At 36.5% G+C, this 27,226-nt stretch overlaps 1 protein-coding gene across 4 annotated transcripts in view; it reads left to right on the plus strand.

Moving 5' to 3' along the window:
• Diaph2 (diaphanous related formin 2) overlaps positions 1 to 15,576 on the plus strand; it is a 970,999-nt gene extending 955,423 nt beyond the window's left edge. For all 4 annotated transcript variants that reach the window (XM_055608281.1, XM_055608283.1, XM_055608282.1 and 1 more), the window contains one exon: positions 10,101 to 15,576. In XM_055608281.1, coding sequence (XP_055464256.1) covers positions 10,101 to 10,165 — 65 coding nt within the window. In that variant the 3' untranslated portion in view covers positions 10,166 to 15,576. The remainder of the gene's footprint in view (positions 1 to 10,100) is intronic.
• The last annotated feature ends 11,650 nt before the right edge of the window (positions 15,577 to 27,226 follow it).

Here is a 27,226-nt window from a genome sequence, read left to right on the forward strand (position 1 = left end):
AATTTTATTTTTCTTTTTAGTTACATTTTGTTAACTCTGTGTCCCAGCTGTATCCCGCTCCCTCATTCCCTCCTCAACCCCACACTCCCTCCCTGGTCTCCTCCCTGCCCCTTTCCAAGTCTACTGATAGGGGAGGACCTCCTCCCCTTTCATTTGACCCTGTTTTATCAGGTACCTTCAGGGCTGGCTGCAAAGTCCTCCTCTGTAGCCTAACAGACTGCTCCTCCCCTGGGGGGGGGGGTCAAACAGCCTGCCCTTGAGATCCTGTTAGAAATAGTCCGTGTTCCCCTTACTTTGGAAAACTACTTGGTTACTGAGCTACCACGGGCCACATCCGAGCAGAAGTTCTAGGTTATATCCATAGATGGTCCTTGGTTGAGTGTCAGTCTCAGAAAAGACCCTGTGCCCGGATATATTTGGTCCTTGTAGAGCTCCTATCCTTTCCGTATCATACTAACTTCCCTTCTTTCATATGATTCCCTGCACTCTGCCGAGGGTTTGGTTATGAGTCTTAGGGTCTGCTTTGAAACACTGCTAGGTAGAGTCTTTCAGATGCCTTTTGTGGTAGACTCCTGTCATACGTTCAATGCACATTCCATTTGTCTTTCTAAATAAGGATTAATCACCTTCGACTGTGTCCACTTTCTTGATTATCTTCTTTAGGTGTGTAGATTTCATTATGTTTATCATATCTTGTAGGTCTATATAAGTGAGTATATACCAAGTTTGTCATATGGAGAAACAAAAAACCCAGAATCTCCAAAACGATCCTGTACAACAACAGATCATCTGGAGGTATCTCCATTCCCGATCTCAAGCTGTACTACAGGGCAACAGTAATAAAAACTGCATGGTATTGGCATAGTGTGCTAACTCTCTTAATTGTTCATATTTAAAACAACTGCTGTCTGGTTTTTACTGTAAGGGACACTTTATATTTTATAAACAATGGCAGTAGAAGCTGCTAAAGTGTCTGTAATATTAACCACACAGTTGCCTTTGTCCATACAACTGGTTAAGTAATTATGCATAGTCTAGCATGGGGATCATTATAGATGTGAACACCTGTTTATAGGCTCTTGCATTGTAAACTATAGATAAAGCATCTTCTCAAAATCATAGGCAGGGTTACGTTACTGTGATATGATCTTTTGGGAGGTGAACACATTGTGTAGGAAGGACTGGCATTTCTACCTTACTACAGAAACCAGGATATTTACTCCCCTGCACACCTCCCACAGAAGGCCTACTTAAGCTAAAGAGTTGGGCTGAGTGATATAAAACGTCCACCATCAGCTTGAAATTAAGAGTCCAAACCAAAAAGATAGCTTGCACATGTTAAAAACAAAAAGACTAAAGTTATTCAAAAGCAGGTGACAGGTGAGTGTTCTAGCTCAGCGTATCAGCAACAAAGCCCAGGCAGATCACAAACAACTGCCATAAAGAATGATAGAGGATTGTCCATCATATGATTAAAGTTAGAGAAATGGCTTGTGGCAAGTATTCTTAGTCACAGCCATCTATGCCACCCACCCATGAGATAGAAAGTCACATAGATGACAGGTGATAGTAATGAATTCACCCAGGAGTCCCAGTGCCACTTAGCAATTAGTCTATCCAGCACCAAACCAAATTAATACTCAGTTTCTCACCTTGCCAAGCACTCTGACTCAAGTCATCGTAATGTCTCCCTTAATCTTCCCTTGTACTATCATTCTTGATAGTGCTATGTAGGATTCAAAAACCTCTCTAGATGACTCTAGAAAGCCCATCTCTGCTGACACCACTCCCCTCAAGGTAAAACTACTGCCTTCTGTGTAATACTTAAAAATTGTTTTTAAGAAATAGAATTTAAATGAAAATAACTTTACTTATAGAAATAGCTACCACTGTATGTTAGTCCTTACAGCTACAAATACAAAGAGTTCCTTTCTTTTCATTATGTCATTTTATTCTTTTCCTTAGGGGAAAAAAGTTAAAATGTGTAGTTATTCTGATTTTATTTTTATATATTCATTCTCTTTTTAGCCCTCCCAATAGGAAAATTTTCATAGCTGAATGGTCTGTAATATACAGAACTAAAACTCTCTTTTTCTGTTAATGAGAAATTGACAGCTGTCTTTCTGTTTCTTCTTAATGAAACCCCACCTATCTTTTAAGTCCTAATAAAGATAAAATTTTGTCTAACTTCTAACTCTTGCATTCAGAGTTACGATTTTTTTTCTGCACTTGGAACACTCATTACACTTAAAATGAAGTAGATGCTAAAAGAAATATAATTAATTTAATGCTATTGTTCTTGGTGCACTTATACTTCTCAACATAATAATGTGTAAGGTTACCTGCTGTGTACCCAGTGGACAACCATTTATGTGATAACAATTTGTAGCTAGACAGAAGGACAGAAGTCTTTCATTGCATTCATGGCAAAGATGTATGCCCTCTATATAAACAGCACAGCTGGAGGTAAATTCAAGGAGCAGTGCCTGATTGATTGCTAGTATTTGGATGATGACTTCATTAACAGTGTTTAAGAAACAGCTGCATATAAGCCACTATGGTGGATCTCCTGAACAACTGTTACAGTTTCCATGATGTCCAGAATTTAGTATGCATGAGTTTCATTTACAGAATTTTCTCCAAAACATTTCCTAATATTTTCTAATATTCTTATTGTATTTGTTAGTATTTTCCATATTTTCTAGATATGCAGATGTCCTCATTAGACTTTCATCCTCACAGAGAGAAAATTTGACTTGGATCCTATACGCATTCTTTACTAGAGAAGCAAATATAATGCATGACTAATGTAAAAAAAAAGATTAAAAAAAAACCTTATTCACTAGCTATGACATTCAGTATAAAGATAATCAATAACAAGGTTGAAATACTGAATACTGGATAGAAAACTGATTTTTTTATCTGCACCTCATTTTTCAAAGATACTTTGAGATACCCAAAGTACAATTACATAAATGCCAGATGTTTAAAATACCAACAAGTTGAGTGTGCATGTTACAAAAGCACCATGTTTGTGATAGATTAAAGTATCACATAGATTCTACATTTGTAGCTTAATATGGATTAAATTTTTAATAACTTAAAGTAATTTTACTGTAGTGTGTGATTTTTCTGTTTATCATGTATTTCTATCTTCCTGAATTTACTATAATAAATTTGTTTGATACTGTACCCTTATATTGCTACAAGACTTGGTAGTTTACAAAATACAAAGTTCATAATAGAGATAGAGAGTAGAGTTACTACCTGGCAGGGAGGATAAGAAGAAAGTGAAATATAGAAAAGTGATTTAATCTCAGTACTGAGGTTTTATAAAATATAATTTGTTTTTTGCCTAGCACAGCAGAGTTTCATGCTGATAAGAAGCTCCTGAATTAATAAATCCATTGCAACTATTGAAACTTTTTCCTTAATAACATAACGAATGCTGAGCATTAAGAAAAGGAAAGACATTCTTTGTACAGATGTTACCTCTAGCAGATCTATATCTCTAAACAGAAAACCTACCAACATCATACTCTCAGCAATACCAATGTGAAAATAGTTTGTGCATCTTAATTAGAATACTGTATTTTCCACACAAAGCATGCTGTTTCTCAGAATGCATTTACTTATTTTTCAGCTGGAAAGGCATTTAGGAGTGCGTAACTCCAATTATAGTTAATGGGAGTTGTGTTTCTGTAGTCACAGTAGCCTCTAAACTATTTTAACACTATTGCTTTCCATTACCATCATCGTTAAAATAACTTTCCACTCTTGTGCCAACCTGAACTACCACAGTAATCTAAGTTTGTGTTTTCTTTGCATGGATTTTGCATGTAATGAAAAATATGGATTACAAAATATGTGGCCTGTTTCTAGCTTTAAAAACATGTACTTTAAAAAATGCATTGCCATTGAAATTAGAGTAAGTAGGGCTAGAACTCTTCAGTTGTTCTTGGAGAGGAAACTGAATGTTTCCTGAACATACATTTTTATATAGCATGCTATATATACAATTCCACTGGAATAAAGCAGGTCAATATAGTGTGGTAACTTACATCTGGTAGATATTCAAAATTTGAAACATACTACAAAGATAGAGAACATGAGGTTCACAAACTAGAAGCCTTAGACTTTATAATTGAAAACAAATTATCTTGTTCTGTTGCTCTGCTTGTGGAGTTCCCGTTCCCTCTAGCTCTTACTATTTCCCACTTCTTACATAAAATTCCATTCACTCTGCCCATCAGTTGGCCATCAGGCTCAGCATCTGCTTTGACAGTCTATACTGCAGAAGCTTTCAGAGACAAAACTATACATTTAATTGCAGTTACCTACACTTTTGGCAGACCCAAAACAACAAGACTTGCTGTCTAGCTAAAACTGATGATGCTCTTTTGTATACTTCTGGACTCTGTTCCATTTCCCAAAAAGTGTCCAAGCCATCAGAAAAACTGATAAGAAGACAGAGGAAAGGTTCCTGTTAGATTTTCAAGAAAATGGGAAGCCTGAAAATTCCTAAAAACATCATTAAAGGAGTTGAGGATATATTATGTGTCAGTGGTTAAGCACTTGTGTAGAATGCATGATGCCCTGTGTTCCTTCCCCCAAACCACATACAGATGCACATACACAGACATACACGTGGGCCTGAGCATCATTACACTCATAGCTGAATACTGAGTTGTCACTAGAGTAAACTTGGGATTCATTGGGTTTTGCGTATTTAGTTCTGTTATTTTTGAGGTGCTTTATCATTATAAGATGTCCACTGCTGAAATGTGCCCCAGAAGTATTGTGTGTGTGTGTTTGGGGGGGGGGGTGCAAGTGTGTTGAGGAATTAAACCCAGAGCTTTGCACATGCTAGCAAAGTGTTCTACCACTGAGCCACACTACCAAAGTTTATGTTCTAAGTGAAAATAAAAATGATGGAAGCTTAGCTACATATCATAAACTAAAACATATCATAAAGCTCACATCCATAACCCTGGCACTGAAGAGACAGAGGCCAGGAACCAAACTGAGCTACATAAGAACAACATATCTACAAAACAATGATTTAATAACAATAATAACAAACAATAATAAAAGGGAAAATTACCAAAAGGCTTGAGTAATGAAATGAGAAGGCATTTATAAAAAAAAATTCACAATAATACTGATGGCAAAATAGTAGAAACTGTGTCATTTTTAAATATATGATAAAAGGGATATTATCAATGACTATAGTAATTGGTGATTCAAGAAATTGTGATGGAACAATCCTTGTCCTTTGAAAGAAAAAATAAAACAAAAAACAAAGTAGTGTGGAAGTTTATCTGGCATTGTGAAACAAAATGAATTGAAGATAATTTTAATATTAAATGCAAATGGATTAAACTCTTAATACCATGAAGAGTCAAGACTGGATGCTTATCAAATATCTGAATGTTAGATATGTCTATTAGACAAATAAAGGTCTATTAGAGAAAGCTGAAAATAAAAGAACATATCAAAATATAAATGTTGATAGATTTAGTTACATAAAAATAGATAAAAAAAATAGGGCTGGATAGATGGCTCAGTAGTTAAGAACATTGTCTTTTCTTCCAGAGGTCCTGAGTTCAATTCACATTAACCACATGGAGGCTCAAAATCATCTATATTGGTATCTGATGCCCGCTTCTGTCATTCAGGTGTACATGCAGATAGAACACTCATGTACATAAAATAAATAAATCTTTAAAAAAAATAAAACCATACGGTCGTAAAAACCCACAACACAAAATAAGCAAACAACTAAGGAAAATATTTCTAATATATATTTCAGTCTGTTGCTATCTTAAGTATATCACGTGCAAAATCAAACAACATAACAAATAGCCAAAAGACAAGGCCAATGTGCAAAGGAAAATAAATGGATGTTAATATATGGGAAGTTCCACCCGACTAGTATTTGAATAAAATGGAAAAGAAATGAATCATATGTCATTTTTCACTTTTTATATTAACATTTTTTTAAAGATTATTACCTAAAGAGATAAGACAGACAAATTCATGTAATGCAAATGGAATTTAAGTTAATGCAACTATTCTCTAATATCATTTGAGGTTATTTCTGCATACTTTAGTACTGTTTCTTCTATGCATGGCATACATGGATATAACTAGGGCATACATATAGATATGGCTCTGACATACATATGGATGTAACTATAAGGATTCATATTTCTATGCTGTTGTAACAGCAAAATATTGAAAGCATCTTAAATATTCTTCAGGAAAGAAATAAAGGTAAATTATGATATATTTGCATAATCAAACTGAATATATGGCCATTAAAATTATGTTATTAGTATTATATTTAACAACCTAAAACATCTACAAGAAAAGGATAGAATACCATAATGCACGTCTAGTTTGAGCTCAATACTTTTTAAGATACTATTCTTTAAAGGACAACAGAGGGACACCACACCATGAGAGGAAGAAGTAATAGATATGGCCCTTTTTTTAAATCATGCTTTCAACCTCAGCTTGACCATCTCATGTAGTATGCAAGATACATCTACATCCCTAGTCACACACTTTATTAGGATATTGATTGCATACCTCTAGACTGCATACTGCAGAAATGAAACTTTTATTCTGGCTTGTCTGCTCTTTGTATTAGGCTATGTCTTATCTGAATTTAGTCTTTGGCCATTTTACTTGATATTTTTTAATAGTTTATTATTTTGTTTATTTATGTATCTATTGTAATTTATTCACTTTGTATCCTGGCTGTAGCCTCCTCCATCTCTTCCCAGTTCCACCCACCATCCCTCTTCTCTCCCTACTTGACATTTTAAGTAACAACAAAATTAATGATGTAGGTTTAAGTATAGATCTAAAACATAATGAAATTTGTATATTTTCTACATTGTATGTTGTTTACATAGTCACTAAATAAATGATTATGAGTGGATTCTAGACCAGAACCACAGTGTGTTTAATCATTTTACTACAATACTCAAAAAGATTTAGAAATGAATGCCACATACACTTTTGCTTAGAGAAGGTATGGATCTTCTTCCTCTTATGACAGTAAGACATCCTTCACATTTGAACTGGGTAGGCTAATAAAAGTTATGAACCATATTAAAGCCAAGACATGTGCTTAAGTTGTTCTTTGGTGAAAGATTTGGAAGATTTTCTGAAGCCCATTTGCCTCCAAAGCACGATCTTCAGCACCACTCTGATTTCATTCTTCAGAGTAACATCAGAATCTTTTCACCTACACAAAGAGTTTATTTCAAACACAAGCCTTTCATGAATAAGAAGAATCAGCTTGAGTTTGCTTACCAAATTCTGGTGGACTTGGAAATTAACTTGATTCTGAGTAGGTCTTTATTAAGCCCTCAAATCATATAGCACACGACCCGCTTCCTCCACCTGTTTCCAAACAACTGCATCAATTTTGCAATCATCTCAATTACTCTGTTACCTCTGACAGCAATAATATATAACAGTTGCTCTTTTCCTATAAATGTGATGCTGACTTTTAAGGTCTGTTAGTATTGAATCCCATAAATATAAAAGTGTTTCAAATAATCCATTCAGTGGTTTTTCAATCTCTTATTCAAAGATGAAGCCACTTTTGAGCATGAAAAATTGTTATCACTAGATTATTAGCCATTAGAATATGAAGACAGATGGAAAATCTATGTATGCATGCATATGAAAATACAGATGTATGTGTGTGTGTGTCTGTGTTCTGTGTGTCTGTGTGTGTATGCTTTATGAGAGCCATTTAATTTCACTTATGGGTTAATCCATAAAACTTCATGGTACAAACATGATTATGTGGCAAAATTATATTTAACATAAATATACAAAACTGAAAATTATTTTTTTAAATTAAGAGCAGCAATTGTTGCCACTGTTTCTAGTGTCTTTTTTTAAACAAACAAGGTTGTAAGTTGACATTTCAAAAATATAAGTGATGACCTTTACAGAATTACTTCTTCATGTAATTATCTTATTGATTTAGGAACTTGGTAGGCTCCCAAAGGGGATCAAAGGGATAGAAAAAGAAAATGTAAAAGAGTTCTTTATTCTGTATGCCATAAAGCTGGGTTTGGGTACTGAACCATTATTTATGCCACTTTCCGAAAGCTTTAATGTTCTTTAGTCAGTTTTCTTTGACTCAAAAGTATTTTTCACACCAAATGCCACCAGTAGTTGCAAGGTGGCATGATTCCTCACATCCTGTCATTTAACACAATAAGGCTGCAGTTTTGGAGGAGATCCACTAGATGTTTGGTGATGTTATGGGGTACCAGAGACATTCTTAGATGAAAGCACAGATACCTGCTAGTTTAGCTTGTAGGATCCTCAATGTACTAGTTTCTTTCTTAGAGCTGGCACAACCCTGTGGGAATGCTGCCATCATTATCGTATCTGAGAATAACACTGAACACTTGTAATGCAGAGGGAACCATTTGATTGTAGCTAAAGTTTTAAACGTTTTCTATGAAGTCCCAATCTAATCTGTATGCAAACCTGTGCCATCTAAGTAATAAGCCCTTTATCCAGGAATGTTATCTTCACATTTATAGCTGAATTGTGAGCCATATCACAAATTAAATAATGGATTTTTAATAGTATCTTCAAAAGGATACCCAAATAATCCATCACTCAGATATGTCTCCCAAGTACAGAAAGCCTCTTACCTTCTCACGTTTCTGTAATATTATTGCATTCTGAAGCACTGAGTATGCTTTATGCTTCTGACTAGTTTGCTTAGTGTACTCACAAGGTGGTGTTAATGAGGCCAAGGTCATGGGTACAAGAAAGTTTTACCATGTATTGACCACAGTCTGCTGGAATCAGTCAAGAGATGATAGCATGACCCAGAAAAGCATCATGATAACAACAACAAAAAAACCTTTCATCACTTCTCAGTCCAGCCTCTCCATCGAGAGACAGAGAGACAGGATATGTTAGTGAGTCATCATCATCTTAGGGAGGAAATGAATAGCAGTTTGGGAGGCTCCAACATCTACTTCTGAACAAAGCAGGGCTGACATTTAGGCACTAACTTTGCATTGTAATCTCCCATCATGCCACTGATTTGCTATGTAATCTTCATCACTAAAGTAGAGATAATAGGATGGAATGAAATGGGATTACCTCCCGGGGATGTTGCGTGAATTAACAAATTAGTGCAAAGTGTTAGCATTTATGTAAGTGCTGGTGGTTGTCATTATTTCTGGGGACAAAGTCTCATTCTAAATGGAGAATCTAAGTATATTATGCTTTTGCCAGGAAGAGATTTTCACCCACATCAATTGCATTTAAACCGAGCATAAAACAGAGGTGATAATAATATAGTAGTGATCATCGTAATTCAGAGCTTTTTCCCTATTAAAGCTAAAACTATTTTCAGCAACTTTCCATGCTTTTAAACTTTGCTTTCCAAGCTTTGTGCCAACAGCCATCTCTATAGTGATTTTTCTTCCTGTGACGGGTAGGAGGAATAGAACCAAGAATAGGTCCCATTCATTATTCATTCCTGTAATGACTATATAATGTATTGAATTTGTTTACAACATACAATCAGGCAAACTCAGTAGCTGCTTTGATTGCCATATATTGCAATAATTGTAGAAGAAGAAGAAGAAGAACTCTCTGTCCGCCCCCTCCCCCCACACACACTGCACCCACTGGGGTCCTTTAGAGGCAACCAGCATACAAATTGAAAACTCATGGGGAATTGGAGAGCTTTTCAACAAAAAGCAGTGTACATAGATCATTTCAATTTAACATCTTTACCAAGGAATTTTGTTGTCACCTACTTATTTCCAAGCGGTTTGTGTTTGAGAGAATAATTCTGTTTCTTTTGTCATTCTGCCTCTGCTTACCAAGAAAAATCATTTACTGCTGATTGCAGAACTCTTGAACTCAGCCTGGCAGCTGCAGTGTAAATGCCTAACATCCGGCTCTTAGCATCTTATTTCCATATTCATTTGAAGTGAATTTTCAAGACATTGAAAACCTCTCTCGACCTGACACTGTGCAATAGTCAGGATCTAAAGCTCATCATTTTTTCCTTTCTTCTTCTCTTTGTCTTACAGATAACAGACGGGCTCCTCTGGAAAGATCACGCTCTCGCCACAATGGAGCCATATCATCCCAGTGATTCCTGAGGCCAGAGACAGTGGAGACATTTAAGAAAAAAAAATAATAATCCATTTTGAGAAGAACAAAATATACACTCAAGAGTTGAAGTGGAAATAAATGCATTTTCACAAAGGTCAAGCTGAGCTGGGTTAAGTAAATGTGTATTTGTAGGAATACTGCAAATACACTAATCCTAATCCAGATATCATGATCAGAAAACATTCGTTCCTCTGTAAAGACATATATTACATGTCATTTTGCATAATGACCTGACTGTGAAGCTGAAAGTATTTTAAAAAAAGGAAGAATCCCAATGCTTCTACAAATATTCCAGTCTGTCAAAAAAAAATTAAAACTGAATTTTCTAGGTGACCCCTACCTACCTCATTCCCAGAAAAATAGAAAAAGGGGGAGGTAAGGAATAGACAGAGTTTTCAGTGTCTACTTCCAGCTTATCTTATGTGTATAGTATAAAGTCTGAAAGAATGATGGGGAAGGTACAAATAGCACACTTTGAAAGAGAAGCCCCACTCAAGGTATTTGGAATGTGTCTCGAGTGAAAGCTAATGGATTCATCTATTTGTCAGAAATTAATCTTACCATTAGTCTACAGTTTCAGCACAATATTGTAGGCACTTCCCATTGATAAAAATAAACCAAAGTTTAACAAGATCAGCTAGATTTCAACTTTATTTAAGAAGTATTTTTTTAATTCTGCATAGGTATCTGCTTCATAGAAATTTTTTATGTATCTATTTTTGAGAAAACTTCTGCACTTCCATGTATGTGCTAGGGATGAGGCTGAAAATTCTATTGCCTTTATTTAGATTTTAGAGGAAAATATTGATTCCTAATTCTTCACTCTATTGCTTCTTTCTCCCTTCACCCTCTTTGAGATAAGTAATAGAACTGTGAATTCTCCAGAGCAAGGAAAATGATTTTTTTATGGAAGAGGCAGTAGAAAACTTTTGAAAGGTCAATTGTTTTATCTCCCTTTCTGTCCCCTTTTCCATTCTACTTTGGTAGTTGAAGATAAAGCAGTTCTCTCTCTCTCTCTCTCTCTCTTTCTCTCTCTCTGTGTGTGTTTGTGTGTGTCTCTCTCTCTCTGTGTATGTGTTTATACATCTTACTGCAACAATTCCATATCCCAGTACAAGATAAAGCTCTGTCATCATCATACTTACTTACCTTATATTAGTAACACATTTCAGTGATGTTGCCAAAATAATGCTAGCAGATAAAGAAGCTCAGCATTTGTTCTAAATATGTGAGAGAGCAGAAGTTATACTTAACTGGTCTATTCTTTTATAATGTAAATTTGTAATAATTGGTATAACTTCTCTCGAGTATAATTTCAAGACTTATTCATGAAGATGATTGTGATTGCTGTATGTATATTTCTTATATAGAAAATTCTAATTCTATTTCTCCAAAGCACATTATAGACATTCAGAGAAAAGAACAAATGACTGGCTTGGCAAGCCACCTTCTGGAGATAATGTAAACATGTGACCAGTTGCTCACAGAATCTTTATACAGATATATAGTAATTTAAACTGTTGCCTTTCACTCTAGTGCATTCTTACTTGGGTATTATACTTCAAAATACTCTGAAGCTGATATAAGTAGAGAAATCAGAAGGTAACAATGTCTGAGTTTTTTTCATTTTTTTCTTACATAAACAAACATATATACACACATGTACACACACTAGAACATTCCACTTTCACACACTTTTTTTAAACAATAACCACAAACTTTAAGTTCTACTAATTGATGTAAATAACTACTGTATGCATTTTTGACTTACAAAGTATTTTCTGAAATATAGTGGTATGGCTTATTTGAGGTTTTTGTTTTTTCTTTTTATAGCTTTTCAGGCTATAGAAAATTGATCTTGAAATGTAAACTGAAATTTGGGGCATTTGCCCTGCCATATTTTCTAGCTGGTTAAGGTTGAAATACTGATGTGTATTACTTTTCCAGATATGAATTTGCCTTATTTTCTAGTTTGTAAACAAGAATGAAGTACTCTTATTGATAAATTATATATTTGTATTTAAATACATTCCACATGCTTTTCACAAACATTTGAAAACATTTCAGGGGACATATAATTAACTTATGTGACTTATAATAGTCCTGTTCAAGCCACTTGCACTTTTTGTTTTAGGTTAAAAGCTATCATGCAAAAACAAAAAAGTACATAGTGGTATTTTTAAAAGGAAACCAAATTAGGCTCAAGTAATTTATTTATTTTTGTTTATTTCTGCCATAGATGAGAAATACCTGTTTCTACAACTTTTACTTCAGAATGTTACAGCCAGTTTAGCTGGTTAGAATATTTTCCTTTGGTTACTGTAATGACTGACCATAAATCTGATGGTTTAAGATCACAGCAGATTATTCTACTATGGTCCTGGAGGCTAGAAGCTTGACATCTGGGCATCAACCATTCATGCTACCTCCAGAGGCTACAACAGCGGCCTGTTCTTGGCTTCATCTTTTGATGGCCAATGGCATTGTGTGACTCTTGGCCACATTTTTCTCTGCTCCTTTTCACATCACCATCTTCTTTGTGTACCTGGTTTCTCTGTGTCTTTCCTGTAAGGATACTGATAGTGTCATTTAGAGACCACCATCTTAAGACAGGATAATTACCTCACCACATATCCTAAACTTCATGATATCTCTATGATCCTTTTTCCAAATAAGCTAACATCCAGGTACTATATATTTCCTGTAGATAAAAACTCATCTCACTTTTCTTCCCACTCATCCCCAAATATATGTTTGCCCCAAATGTAAAACACATTCATTTCATCTCAACATTCTCCAGACTCAACCCATTACAGTAACCCCTAAATCCAAAATCTTACCCAAATGTCATTAATTCCAAATCCTATAATCTATATTGTCTAATGAAGTATGAATGATATTTAGGATGTGCTCACCCATGGAATAATATCCTTTCTCTAACTGGATTCACTAAAATAACATATAAAAATAAGTTATTGTCTTCTAAAATAACACTGGGGTAGGCATGGACTAATAACAAAGGCACTCCTACTCTAAAAAGAACAGAAAATAAGAGTCACCTGTTAAATAAATAAATAAATAAATAAACAAACAAATAGATAGATAGATAGATAAATAAATAAATAAATAAATAAATAAATAAATGAATGAATGAATGAATGAATGAATGAATAGATAAATAACACAGTTCCACATAGGCTTCAAGGCCTTGCAATGCTTCTCTGCCCCAGGGTTTAGGTCTCTGCCTTTGTATCCGTACTTTGTTCTGCCATCTGGGTGCTCACTTCTCTAATCTGAAAGTCATCACATTTTTGCAGAGGAATAATTTTATTAGCTTGTTTTCTGCCCATAGTTATCTGGCAGCCTTTTTCTCATTTCCTCCTGTCACCTTCAAACCAAGCCAGGAGTATTCTGGTAATTATTGCATCCTCAAAACTTTTGTGGGACTTCCATGTATATCATGTTACTTTAGAAAAGATGGGCCTCATGGTTCTTTCCTAAATAGCTGGACCTCTGTGTTGAGGTAGTTGAATGAATCCAGGAATGTGTAGCTGGTGTATTTAGCACTATTAAAAAGCTGGAAGACCATATCCTTCATCTTAACTCCAAAGCACACGCTTCACATAGAATTTCATCATTTTACCATCTTTTATGATTAACAAAATTTACCCAATCAAGTAGTGGTTTCTTCTTGACATACTGATTCTTCAATTTACCTCTTCTCTTATTTCTTTCCTTGTTTAAAATTTTAATTTCCTCATATTTAGCTCTTTTTAAAATTAGTACAAAAAGAATGAGTCTCATTGTGGCATTTTCATGCATATTTTGGTTTTTGTTGATTCTTCTCTTCAGTTTCTACCCTTCTGCTCTCACCTCCACATTACCCCTTGCTACCATCCCTCCAGTAATTCCCATTTCACTGTCATGTATCATATATTCTTTTATCATCTTTTCTTATCCCCACCCCCATAAGACTTCTTTTCCCCAGCAAGAATGAACTAGTTATACCTACAACATTTGACTTGCCAAGCTCCTCAGCTAAATACCCAACTTTGTTACTTACAAGATCAAGATTGGCTTTCCATTAAACTTTAGGAGACAATTCAGATAAGTTGTTGTTTTGTTTTGTTTTTGCTGCTATATAACAACAACTGCCTTTTTTCTCAATACAGTATTCTTTGCTTTTGTGCCATCACCAGAAATGCCTTTAATAGCCACATTTCCAGCCGTGGTTTGGCTCAGGAAATCTATAGTTTCTATATTAAGTTCATCACCAACAATTGTACCACCCTCCACCCAGTATCCAATCCCAAAACCACTTTCCCATCTGTAGGTATTTGTCATAGCAATACCCCACCTCATACTAAAATTTATATCAGATTCCTACTGTTACTGTAACAGATTCTTACAAACATGAAGGGATAAAAGGGTAAGTTTCTGGTTCTGTCTGGTTTTAAGGCCACAAATCTAAAGCCAAGATATTGGCAGGACAGCACTCCTCTGCAAGCTCTAGGAGAAAATCTACTCTTTGCATATTTTCATGTGATTGTAATTATTCCTTGGATTGTGGCTTTATCTCACTCTGCTCTGTGTTTTTGACATCTTCCCCTCTGTGTATATAATCACCACTGCCTCTCTCGTAAGGAGTTTTAGTGACCCTTCCAGATTGTCTATGATAAATCCTCATTTTCAGAGCTTAAACTTAATTACACCTTCCCTTAACCTCCTTAAGAAAATAAGTTAATATCACAAATTCTGGGGATTAGTACATAAATGAACATGTCTTTGGGGGGGGCATAATTCAACCGCTACACTAGTCATTGCATATAAATGTACTTTATATTTGTTAAAAATGCATCCTTGGTGCTCAAGCCACATTTAAGGTTGTTATTAAAAGCTATTGTCTGCCCAGGCTACTGCATGCTTTGTTATTAAATAGACAAAAAGACTATTCTAAATTTTGGTTGATACTTTTGCCACTGTAAGAAATTAGCTGAAAAAATTCACTTATCTCAACTCTGATCTGGTATATCTCTTCTCCCCTTTTTTATGAAGTCTTTGTTCAGATGTCTTCTATGATGCATAATGCAGGCACAAAACTACCTCTGATACAGAATGGTTCTTTACAAACTTCTTTTACATATTGTGAATCCCTCAGCTGAAGGGAGATGTAAAAACAAAGACTGTGTTGAATGGGTATTGAGGAAGATTGTGTCCGTAGCAAGCCACCTTATAGAAATAGTTCAAGTAGCAGAAAAAAACTGTCAATTTATGCTCTCATTTCACCAAGATTCACCTTGGAATAAACACTTGTATTTGTGCTGGGCCAGTAATGATTTGCAATCTCTAGATAATGCCTACTAATTCAATAAAGCTTAAATTTGCATTAAATGATGTTCTGTCTATGATTCAGACTAAATATGAAATAAAAGGCATGGATAGTGAAGTGTTAAGAGGATGTGAGGGCATTCTAGGGAAAACTTCATCTAAAAAGAGCTTCAAGAGTGTTTTTGGAAGGGGCTGGTCAAGTGGAGATGTTGGGCTGTCTTCAAAGACTAGCATACCAAAGAGAACCAAAGAGAACTAAGATTTTTCTTAGAAGTCATACATACTGCTCATCAGAATAGTAGAGAAATGATTGTACAACTAAAAAGTGAGATGTTCCCCAGAAACTGTTTTTCCATATTTTTGTGCATTATGTATAGTGCTAAAGCAAATGGCCTTTAGATGCTCAGAGTGGTAAATGTCCAAAGCAAGTAATGAAGAATGACAGGTTTTTATTCTCTGGAGAGCTTTCAAAAGAATCCTTTCTTGTGGGTTGGCTGTTGTCAAGATAAAGTACTGGACAATGTAATAAGCTGATCTATAAATGATATGATCCCAATCCTGGCCTTCCAATTGCATCCTTTGGAATAGTTTGCTCCAGCAATCAAATATTTTTGTTTGTTTGTTTGTTTGTTTGTTTTGTTTTGTTTTTCCCAAGACCCAAATAAGGAGTCCAAAACCAGATTATTTGCAACAGGAAAATTTGAGCTTATGGACAAAGAATGGGGGGTGGGGGTAGGGGAGGGAAACTGGAAATTGATAAACATGTAATGTAATGTGTTATATAGTTTTGATTTATAACAAAATGCTAAAGCCAAAGATCCCATTTACACAGAGAATTGATTTAGATGTTTAGGATCATGATAGCCACAACTGAAATATAATTATAGTTCTTGTCCATTGCAGGGGGGAAAACATGGAAATAAATGAATTATGGAAACCATGACTTTGTGCCAACTTCTTGAATATCAGCCAGAATTTAGTCTTTAGCCACATTGACCTTATATCTTGGCTGATAAAGGTACAGATAGTATTTTCAACCTGTACCTTAGCAAATTGAGGTCTAACCAATAATTTCAACTTTTGATGTTTATGTGCACAGCATACAAATTATTAACTTATTAGATAAAATAATCCTTAAATAAATTATAATAACCCATTGAAGTTTGCATTTTACTCAAGTTTCCATGGCACCCTCCCCTAATATTGGTATTTTAGGAGTATGTTCTAGTCCTTACCTATTCAGGCAAGCCACCTTTTGAGGACAGAATTATGAATTGAATGTAGATAATGCCTTTAATATCTCAGTTTGCTGGGAAAGTAACATAAATATAACTGGAGCAACAAGAGACATCACAGCAGTTTACATTTATGCTTATTGCTTTTGCAAAGGACCTGAGTTTGTTGCTCAGCATCTACAGGACTGTCTTTAAACTCCAGTTCTAAGGAATCCTACAATTCAAAGTGGAAAGGTATTGATCAGTGTCCTAACCATGGCATAGAAAAAGCTTGTAGAAATACTAAAAATATCAAATCACTTAAGTATTAAGTATTAGAGGAAAACAAGCATGACTGAAAACATTTTAAAAGGAATAATTTAAAAGTTAAAAAGTAATTTAATATGTAATGATTTTATACATTTAGTCACTATATATTGCATACCTACTGTGTGCCACATATAAAGCTAAAATCTAAGAATAGAGCAAAGAATCAAATAAGGTGGATATGGTTTCTGTTCTAATAGAACTTAATTCTGAGAGGACCAGGCCTGAAACCCCCTCCCCCAAAAAAATCATCAGTCCTAGGAACTAGGCCATAGGTCACCAATTCCAGAAATAAGAAAACCATAAAATTCCCTACCTAAGGAATATCCTGAGGATAACCACAAGAATGGTAAGGTATCTTATCTCAGAGTGGGACATCTGTACTGGGCAGCCCACTGACCTATCATTCCTGAGGTAGCTTGCTCAGTGTTGGCTATGTTAGTTAGCCAATCACTTTGTAATAAGCTTGCCCTTGCTGAATGTCATTCAACGATGTAACTGCTAAGCTGGGAATTCTTAGTTCTTGGTCAAATCCCAAATAAAAACTCTGCCATGCAGCTGCCCAGGGCTCTCCTCTCTGATCTACTGTGTTGGTGATGGTAGATAGACCAAACTTAAGCCCAAATAAAGCTCTTTGCTCTTGCAAATGTGGTCCAGTTCCTGGTGGTCTTTGGGGACCCTAAGATCTGGGCATAACAATTCTTTGTGAGAAGGAGGGGGTAAGGCATAACTAAAAGCGCCAATCTGAACCTTTTTGTATATGTACAGATAATATAAAACAATTCAATATAACTAGAATTTAAGACCCATTGTTGTGGTTTGAATGAAATATCCTCCAATAGTCTTGGCATTTCAATACTTGGTCCCCAGTTGGTGGAACTGTTTGGAAAGGATAAGGAGGTATGGCCTTGTTGGAAGAATTTATCACTGAAGATGAGCTTGAGGTTTCAAAAGGCTCCTTCTGTCCATAATACATGCTCTGCTTCCTATTTGTGGTACAAGTTGTGACCTCTCACCTGCTGCTTCTGCTGCTAGCCACATGATACCTATACTCTGCCATCATAGACTCTAACCTTCTGGAACCTAAAGCCCCAAATATTCTTTTCTATAAGTTGCCTTGTTCATGGTGTTTTATCACAGCTGTAGAACAGTATCTACCACACTCATGAAAACCAACAGTGGCTACATGGTTTAATTATCTAAGTTGGGAGGAAATGCTAAAACCTTATATACAAAGAAATTTTATGGAGTGAGCAAGAGAGATAATACAGATTTTGATAGTACAAACTGCTCTTTCAGAGAACCCTAGTTTGTTTCCTAACACATACATTGGAAAGCTCATGAATATACCTCCAACTCCTACAGATCTGATATCATCTGGTCTCAAAGATGCCTGCACACACACACACACACACACACACACACACACACACAATCATTTTTAAATTTTTTAAAAGAATAGATGTGAAAGAAAAAATTGTGTGTGTGTGTGTGTGTGAGAGAGAGAGAGAGAGAGAGAGAGAGAGAACAACAAAGAATGAGGCAGGATTGGGGTTGTAGCTCAAAGGTAGAGTGCTTGCTTAGCACACATGAGACCTTAGTCAATCACAAGTGCAGTCAAAGTGGAGAGAAAGAGAGAGAATAAAAGGAACCATAGAAAGCAAACCTTTGGAAAGCTACTGCAGTAATACTAGTGAGAAGTGAAAACATGTGTTGTTTCCAGTTCTAGCAAACAAATTGGTTATCATTGTTGAAGTCAAGATGAAGAGGAGGAGCCAAAGGTTTCAGACCTGATTGACAGCTGATGCAATACATTCAACAGAAAAGATATTTTCAGTAGTATTTTGAATGTGCACAGCTGCAGTTCCAAAACATGGTACAATCCTATTGTCGTAGTTTGCTGTGTATTACTGTGATGAATACCATGACCAAGGTCATTTTATTGAGAATAGCCCCCATAAGCTCATGTTTGAATGCTTAGCCCTCAGTTAGTGGAATTGTTTGGGAAAGATTGGGAAGTGCGGCCTTGTTGGAGAAGGAGTGTCACTAATGATGGGCTTAGAAGTTTCAAGAGTCCACACCAGCCCTAGTCTCACTCTCTCTGCCTGCTGCCTGTGTATCAGGATTAAGCTGATCTCAGCTGTTGCTTTAATACCATGTATTCATCTCTACCCACCACCAAGCTCCCCACAGTGGTGGTCATGGACTAATCCTATGAAAATATAAGAAAGTCCCAAATTAAATGCTTCTTTAAAAGTTGCCTTTGTCAAGTCTGGTGTAGTGGTCCACACCTGTGATTCCAGAACTCAGAGAGGCAGAAACAGGGAGATCTTTGTGAGTTCAAGACCAACCTGGTCTTCAAACTGAGTCTAGGACAGCCAAGGCTACACAGGGAAACCCTGTCTCAAAAAAAAGTTGCCTTGGTCATATTGCTTCACCACAGCAATAGAACAGTAACAGACAATGACTAAAAACAACTTTTGGAGAAAATAGTTTGACTTGCAAGTCTACGTTACAGTCCATCACTGAGAGAAACCAAGGCAAAAACTCAAATGTGGCAGGAACCAGGAGATAGACACTGAGGGAGAGACCATGGAGAAGTGCTGCTTATTGGTTTGCTGTTCATGGCTCCCTCAGCTTTCTTTCTTATAGCACAAAGGATTATTTACCTTCTCACATCAATCATTAATCAAGAAAATGCTCCCACAGATTTACCTCTATGCAAGTGATGGAGGTATTCTCGAAATTAAATTACCCTCTTCCCAGGTGAGTATAGGTTATATCAAATTGACAAACAAAACAAAGAAACAAAGAAACAACAACAACAAAAAACTAACCAGCAAATGTTTTATCTCTGTGTTGAGTTCTCATGCAAACCTGATTAATGTGTATTATGAGCTCATGGAAAGAGCAGACAAGAGAACGGGGTTTCTATTCCATTTATACAGTAATCTGGTGTTTACAATAATAAAAAGCATTAACTTTTACTTCAGATTCCTTTCCTTTCTTTTCTTCTTCCCTGTTTCCTGGCCATATCTTTTCTTTTTCTACTTTTTAATAATACCGAAAGCCAAATCATGGAAAGGCTCTTCAAAGAAATAAGAAACCAATAAAGGCTGGGATGACATTAAGATATCCCGCTTCACTTTTGGTCTCACACCAACAGGAAAGAAAGACATTTAGATGAAGTATAATTTATGAGAAAGACTTTAATTAGTTCAGAGTTAGAGATTCTTAAGTGTCTGCTTAATATTTCAAACTGTACATTTAAGAACTTCTTAAGCAATTACTACTCTCTTCAGGAGCAGCAGGCAGCCAGAATGGCTCACGCCTGTAATCTCAGCACTTTGGTTAGTGAGGCAGGAGGATCACCCCAAGTTCAAGATCAGTCTGAGACCCTGTTTAAAAAATAAAAAGAATAAAAAATGAAGTAATAATACTAAAGAAACAGCAAGGCCTCCTCTTTCAATATTTTCCTAGGAATCTCAGACTTCCAATGTGTTTTTATGCTAAGTACCTTTTGACTCAGGAGCTTGTTTCTCTAGTCACATAACATTGAATAGCTTTATTTTAGCTAAAATTACTTTATTTGGTAATGGGAATTAGATTTTCAATCTTTTCTACCTATCTTTTCCTCCAATATTTCATGTTATTTTCCTTAATTTTCTTACTAAATCCTGAATACCACAATGAAATTTAAATTTAAAATTCTTAAATATGATAAATTCTCATTCAATAGTCTTTGGGAATTCATTGCATGGAGTAGCATAGTAGCCTGAAGTGTTTGACAAAAATCAAGTAATGAAGTATGTTATCTGGGTGAACAATTGGTGGTCCTTAGGGAGCAAAGAAAGAGGAAATGAAAGAGGTCATATACTAAGTGCTACTATTAGAATTCAGTATAGTGATGAAAATGAAAGTGTCTTACAGATGTCAGTGACTTCTTGACTCTGCAGCATCTATGATAAAAAGCTGACTTGCTGTGACCTTATATTGTGTGGCACTTTGTACTTTTGAAAGGACTCACTTTCCACATTCATTATTCCATCATTTCATTTCTTCTCAGTCTTCAAACATCCTCAAGTTCACAGTGTCCTATTAAATAGCAACCTATTTGAAGGATTCAATCTCCTTTGAGGCTACTCAGGATACCAGGAACACCTTTCTGCTAAAATTTATGAATGCTTCTGAAAGTTCATTCTGCTTATTTTCTCCAATCTCTCACCAAGTATACCTAGCCTGGTCTCCTCTGAATACTCTTAAAAGTCTTCTGTCTCCTTTATTGGTGATTGTCTTCTCATAGTCCATGAATAATAGGCATTAAACCTTAATTTTCTTCATTTTTGTTCTCTTTGCTTCCAGTATCTTCTTAGTCATGTTCTTGACTTTCAAGCAGATGACTTCGTGAACACTTTCCAGTACCCCCAATAACACCTTCCTACTGAAAAGCAGAGATCACACACTAAACTTTATACATCTCCAAATAAATCCCCCAGGAAATCATTTCCCAGCCAGGCATCATTTGCAGTATTCTATTTCCAATTTTTAGGATGAGAAACTTCTAGTGAATTTCCTGATTTTCCCTCTTTCACCCTGGTGTCTTCCAGGCATGGAGATTGTTCTCTATGTTTCATTCTCCTACCTCTAACCCATCCTTCACAATGACAGAGATACCACCTCAATTGCATTATTCTTGGCCCTTTTCAAATCCCTTCCTTTTTTTTTTTCTATTAGTTAACAAAAGTAATTTGACCTTCAAAGGTCCCAAGAGCATACTCACATGCAAATTTCAAGCTTCTTGTACTTCATCCTTACAGCAATGCTGCATCAGATTTACTGTGGGAAGATGCCAGCAATATACAGGAATATGTTACCATCTTCAGATGTGCATGATGTGCCCTCGTGCCAAGATGCACACATGCAGTTTGCTCAAACTAGTATTACCTCACTGCCTAACCTCACCCTTTTTCTCCTATTAATCCTTCAAGGGCCAATGCTGCCTTTTGAAGCCTTTCTTAATTTTCCTTTCACCATTAAAATAAATGGTGTTATCTAATGTTCCTTAAGCAATTTGTTCATACCTCTATTATGACTTTTATTTCATTCTGCCTCCTACTATACTTGGCTTTCTGTGTCCTTTACTGAAGTGTAAGTTTCTTCGTGGCATGACATCTCATTCATCTCTGGGCCTTTACAAAAAACAGTTTCTCAGTGAATGAATGTATAGTGTCAACTCTCAGGATTAAACAAATGAAAAGCAATGTTTGGTCCAGGTAATGGAAAATTACAGCTAATTTTCTCAGCCAGGTGAGAGCTGTCTTGGGAACTGAGGACCTGTGTAAGGTCAGTGTTGAGGACAACCTCCCAAAACTGTATGGCTGCAAGTTGATTTTAGAAGAGGATTTCCGCAGCTGCTAACTGACTGAAGACTAGTAGGAAGCTGTTTCCTCCAAGGTCAAGCTTTGAACAAGTATCTGCAATGTACACTGAGGGATTTGGCTGAATTCCAATTATGCTAATATGTCTTCTATATGGGCCTCCAGCATCCAGGAACCGCCTCCCTAAACAATTTAATAAGTATAAATACCAAGGCAGAGCTGTAAATGTGAAACTTATTTGCAGTGTACCAACCTTTTTTATTATCAAATGTCATTGGGTATAAGTCATGACAATTATGCTGCCTGATTTTTATTACATTTATTTTACTTCTTAAAAGTGTACTATAAGCTTTCTCTATTCTGTACTGCTGGTGAAACCTAACCTGGATATGGCTTCCAGAGTCACAAAAGGCAAGAACATTAATGTTATTAGGGTCATTAGGAAACATTAGGGTATTAATGACCATTTCTTGTAGGGAAATTACCACAATGGTAATTGATACCATTCTCTGACACTTTCCATTAAGGCTTACTATATATGTTAATTTATGTTGTGATATTTTGTAGGCTTTTCCCTACAATAAATTTTATTATTTGAAATCATAAAATTTCTCTGTTCTCTTGCCACTTTCCTCCCTTTACCTGAGCATGTAGACTTGTGTGTGTGGTCCTGTTCTGGAGAAGCTGGCCATTTTTCATAAAACCTTGTAATTCTTTATTGCAACCTTGGTATAACATAGTCCAGAGGCATCTTCAGTGAGGTAACTGGTATGTAAAAATGATGAGAAGTTGACCTGATTTTCTTGTTTTGGACCACCATGTACCCTAGAACATCCTTTTCCTTCCCATGCTCAAGTATTTTTCATCAGTTACTCAGAAACATAACTGCACATAGCTCTGTCATGAAGCATTCCATGGAAACAGCTTCTCTTCTTTCAGAGGAGCCATAGTAACCCAACTTGCAGGTTTCTGTGAAATCAGGAAGGACACCTGCCAGGCCACAGAAGTACTTTGGGAAATTGATCTGTTCTTCAGGATTTTGAGAACTGCCACTGCTTTCAAAGTTTCCTTGAGAGTGTCTGAAAGGAAAGCATAGATCATTGCTGTACCCAGGAGGCACTTTAGAATTTTTTTACCCGTACTACATACTTTCTTTTGTTTTGGATGTATGACTTACAAACTGTGTTATTTTTCATGACTCTGTGATAGTATATACCACACAGAAACAACCTAAAGCAGAAAGAGTTCATGTGGCCTCACAATTTCAGATGTTGCAATCTAGAATGGACAAGGTAGAGCCGGGTTCATGCAGTGGTAGTATGTGAGAGAAGCTTATTTTTAGTGTCAAACCAGATAGCAGACCATGGTACTGGAACCACAGATTAGATTATCAACTTTCAAGAACCTTCCTTGACCTAATTCCACTAGCAAGACCCCAAAGCCCCTAAAGCAGCATATCAGCTAGAGAAGGTTCTCACAATACATTTCAGACTCATACTACAACACATTAACAATAGATTAGGTACTCATCTCGTCAGCATCACTCCACAAGTATCCACAAGTCTATTCTATGCCAGAATAGAGATGTGTTCCAGGTATTCATGAGTTTATAGTCAAGCACAACGTGTCAATGTTAAACAAATTAATGTGTTATTAAAATCATATTAAGTGCCTAGGGAGAAGATACAGACACTGGGAGAAAAAAATAATAAGTATTTGTATAAATGTGGTGGGAAGAGGCATTAGCTAGACTGGGTGCTCATGAGGGGCTTCTATGTTTGTTTGTTTCTGTGGCACTGGGGATTAAACACTGGATTTAAGCATATTAAGCAAGTACTCTGTCACCAAGTTGAGTCTCAAACTTTGAAAAGAAGAAGTGATATTTAATGGAATGAATACCTAAAGACTGAGTAGAACCCAACCAGGTTAAAAGTTAGTAATTGTATAGAGTTAATATCAAGGAAATAAAGTCCATGTAACGAAGTGGTGTATTTCACAGCCTTTGTTTCAAGTATAAAATAGGGATTTTTATAGATATAGAATAAAAAGAGAGTATAAAATTGGTCAACGGTAATTTTGTTATACATGCTAAACGGTTAAATATAATGCACAGAAATGAATTATGCAACTTTCAATCCACACACAGTATTTTTCTTTTTCAATAACTACATGTAGCTGACAGACAGTGATGGATGGCAGATATCAAGTCCCTCCTCAAGAGCTTCAGGTAAGCTCTGTCTATTGCTTGATATAACTTGCACTCAGATCATGGTGATATTGCCACTTAAAGACACAGGTTTATGTGCACATGCTCTAAAAAGCATACATGTTCAGTGATAAGTCATCATTCTCATTTCATGGCTAAAATATCCATTGTGTATATATTGGCACTAGGGAATGAATCAATGCCCTCAAGCTTGAGGCCAATTGAGCTGTACCCCATGCACCTAGTATTTATAAATGCTTGGAGAAAATAATATATTTTTCAGATTCAAACTCAAAGAAGGTACCAAAAGCAACATATACAACACTCCTATTTCTCCCCATCACAACCATACTTCCTTAGAGGCAATTTATGTTACTGGGATTTTTGTGTAACTTTGTAGATAAATTTTACATAAAATGTGTAGCTACACATGTAAAACATATACTTTTTTTCCTTGTTCTTATTCATTAAATGTATCTTATAGTCTACCTTGGAGATCACTGTTGCAACCCGCGTGGTCGTCTCGCCAGCAAAAACGCACACGGACAACAGGATCCTTCTGCAGCAAGCTTTATTGCAGTCAAGCGATGAGAGGAGGAAGACCCGGAGCCCAGGAATGGCACTGCTTATACACACCCTAAGGAGGCGTGTGGTCTATGATTGGCTGCTTACTCATTACCTCACAAGACGCCCTGGGCTGGGCCAAGACTTGGCGTGCTTTTGCCCTTGCGCATGCGTAATATTACTTGTCTTCCAGGGTCAGAGCCGGATGTCGGCGCCACCTTGTAATGGCGTTTTGCCCGGGCATGCCCAAGCGGCTCTCCACAGATCACCTCATGTGGAACACTCAGAACTTTCTCTTACATGCTGCAGTTCAATTTATTTATGTCTGTCTCCCTGCTGGTGATTTCAGTTTAGAGAGGGTATCTATGCAGTCTGTTTTTCTGTATCCTTGAAAGATCCCCGGAGGGTATCTTTTGTCTGAGAGACCCCTGCCCAAGGATCAACGAGCCCAGGCGTTCGGATGCAAACAACAAGAGGCTTTTATTTTGATACACGGGTACCCGGGGCGAAAAGTCATTCGAGAGACTTTCGCGCCCCCTAGATGGGAAGCTGGGGTTTTTATAGGGTTTTAGAGCAGAAGCACTGGTACAGAAGCGAGAAGCATGGTTACAGGGGGCTGATTGGTACATTTTCATGAGACCACGATTTGCGTCAAAGTTTGGCAGGGGCACCAAGATTTCAGGAACTGGGTGGTCAAGGGGGTTATGATGACCCCTTGACGTGGCCCGCCACCTGTTATTTTGTTTTTCTTTATCTTAACTGAAACAGTCTCACAGATATCTATGAGGGTGATTAACACAAACTGTTTTTAGTATGACTGGGGCAGCCTGACCACAGATATCCCAAGTGGGTGACACAGCTAGGATTTTTTAGTAATTTTCCAGTTTCTCATCTGGCCTTCAGAGTTTTACAAAACAGTGGTGTCTCACAAAATGGCGTTAGCTATGTTTAACTTAGGGTGAGGCAGGGGTCTTTCATCCTTGTAGAACGCTATACCTTGGACTCTGGTGCTATACATAATACTCAGTAAATGGTTGTTAAGTTAAATTTCTCAAATTGTTACCAGATTAATCTTCCTGAAATTCTCTTTTGCCTATGGTACCCCCACTCACATACTAACATCATTAATTTCTAATTGCTCACAGCACACATTTCACATACAAGGACCTTTAGAGTCAAGCCCAGCTTTTCATTCTAGAGTAATTGCTACTCCCAAGTATCCATTGTTTTAACCAACAGGTCTCATTGGAGATTTGTTATAGGCTACTGTGAATGATTGTGTGTGTGTGCACACATGGGGGCATGCACTTGCATATATCATGTATAAGTGTGTATGTATGTGTGTGTGTGTGTGTCTGTCTTACTCTATTTCTTCTCTTCTAGACTGTAGGTCCCTGAAACTGACGTGATATTGAATGCTTTTATTTATCCCAGGACAGTGCCTACAACTCAGTGATGCTAACTACATTCTTCGTGGGCTTGTAAATATCATCTTCCAAGCCTTCTTCCGCACTCTTCCTTCCCCTGAGCCCGGCCTGCCTTAAGCTGAATGATAATTGCCATGATTTGACATTTCTTTTTGACAGAAAAAGAAGGCTGTTGGTTTCTTTAATCCAATTTTATTTTTTAAACCATTCTTTCTTTATTCAAGTCAGAGGAGCTATAGGCACAGGCAATGATGGGGTCAAAGCACAAAACAAGCATAGTTTTTGAAAGCAAGTTTTTTCTTCCCCTTTTAACACACATTTAGCAAGAATTCCATTTATTTAAATCCGCAAACACTGACTTTTCATGTGTCTCAGACAATGGATGCTACTTTGAGATTCACATCAAAAGCCTGTGTGGCACTACCGTAGGTGGCTAGCACTTCAACGCAGCGCAATAGTACTTAAACAGTACCAACTCAAAGATGGGAAGTATTACAATAGCTACAACTTAGTGATCTTTGCATGGGAGGTGTTTTTGGAAAGCTTTCTACTCTTTCATTTTATCCTCAGCCCAGCTCTATTATGCATATTTGACAG

The sequence above is a fragment of the Psammomys obesus genome, unplaced genomic scaffold, assembly GCF_907164565.1.
Source record: "Psammomys obesus unplaced genomic scaffold, mPsaObe1.curated_primary_1811, whole genome shotgun sequence".
NCBI lineage: Eukaryota > Metazoa > Chordata > Mammalia > Rodentia > Muridae > Psammomys > Psammomys obesus.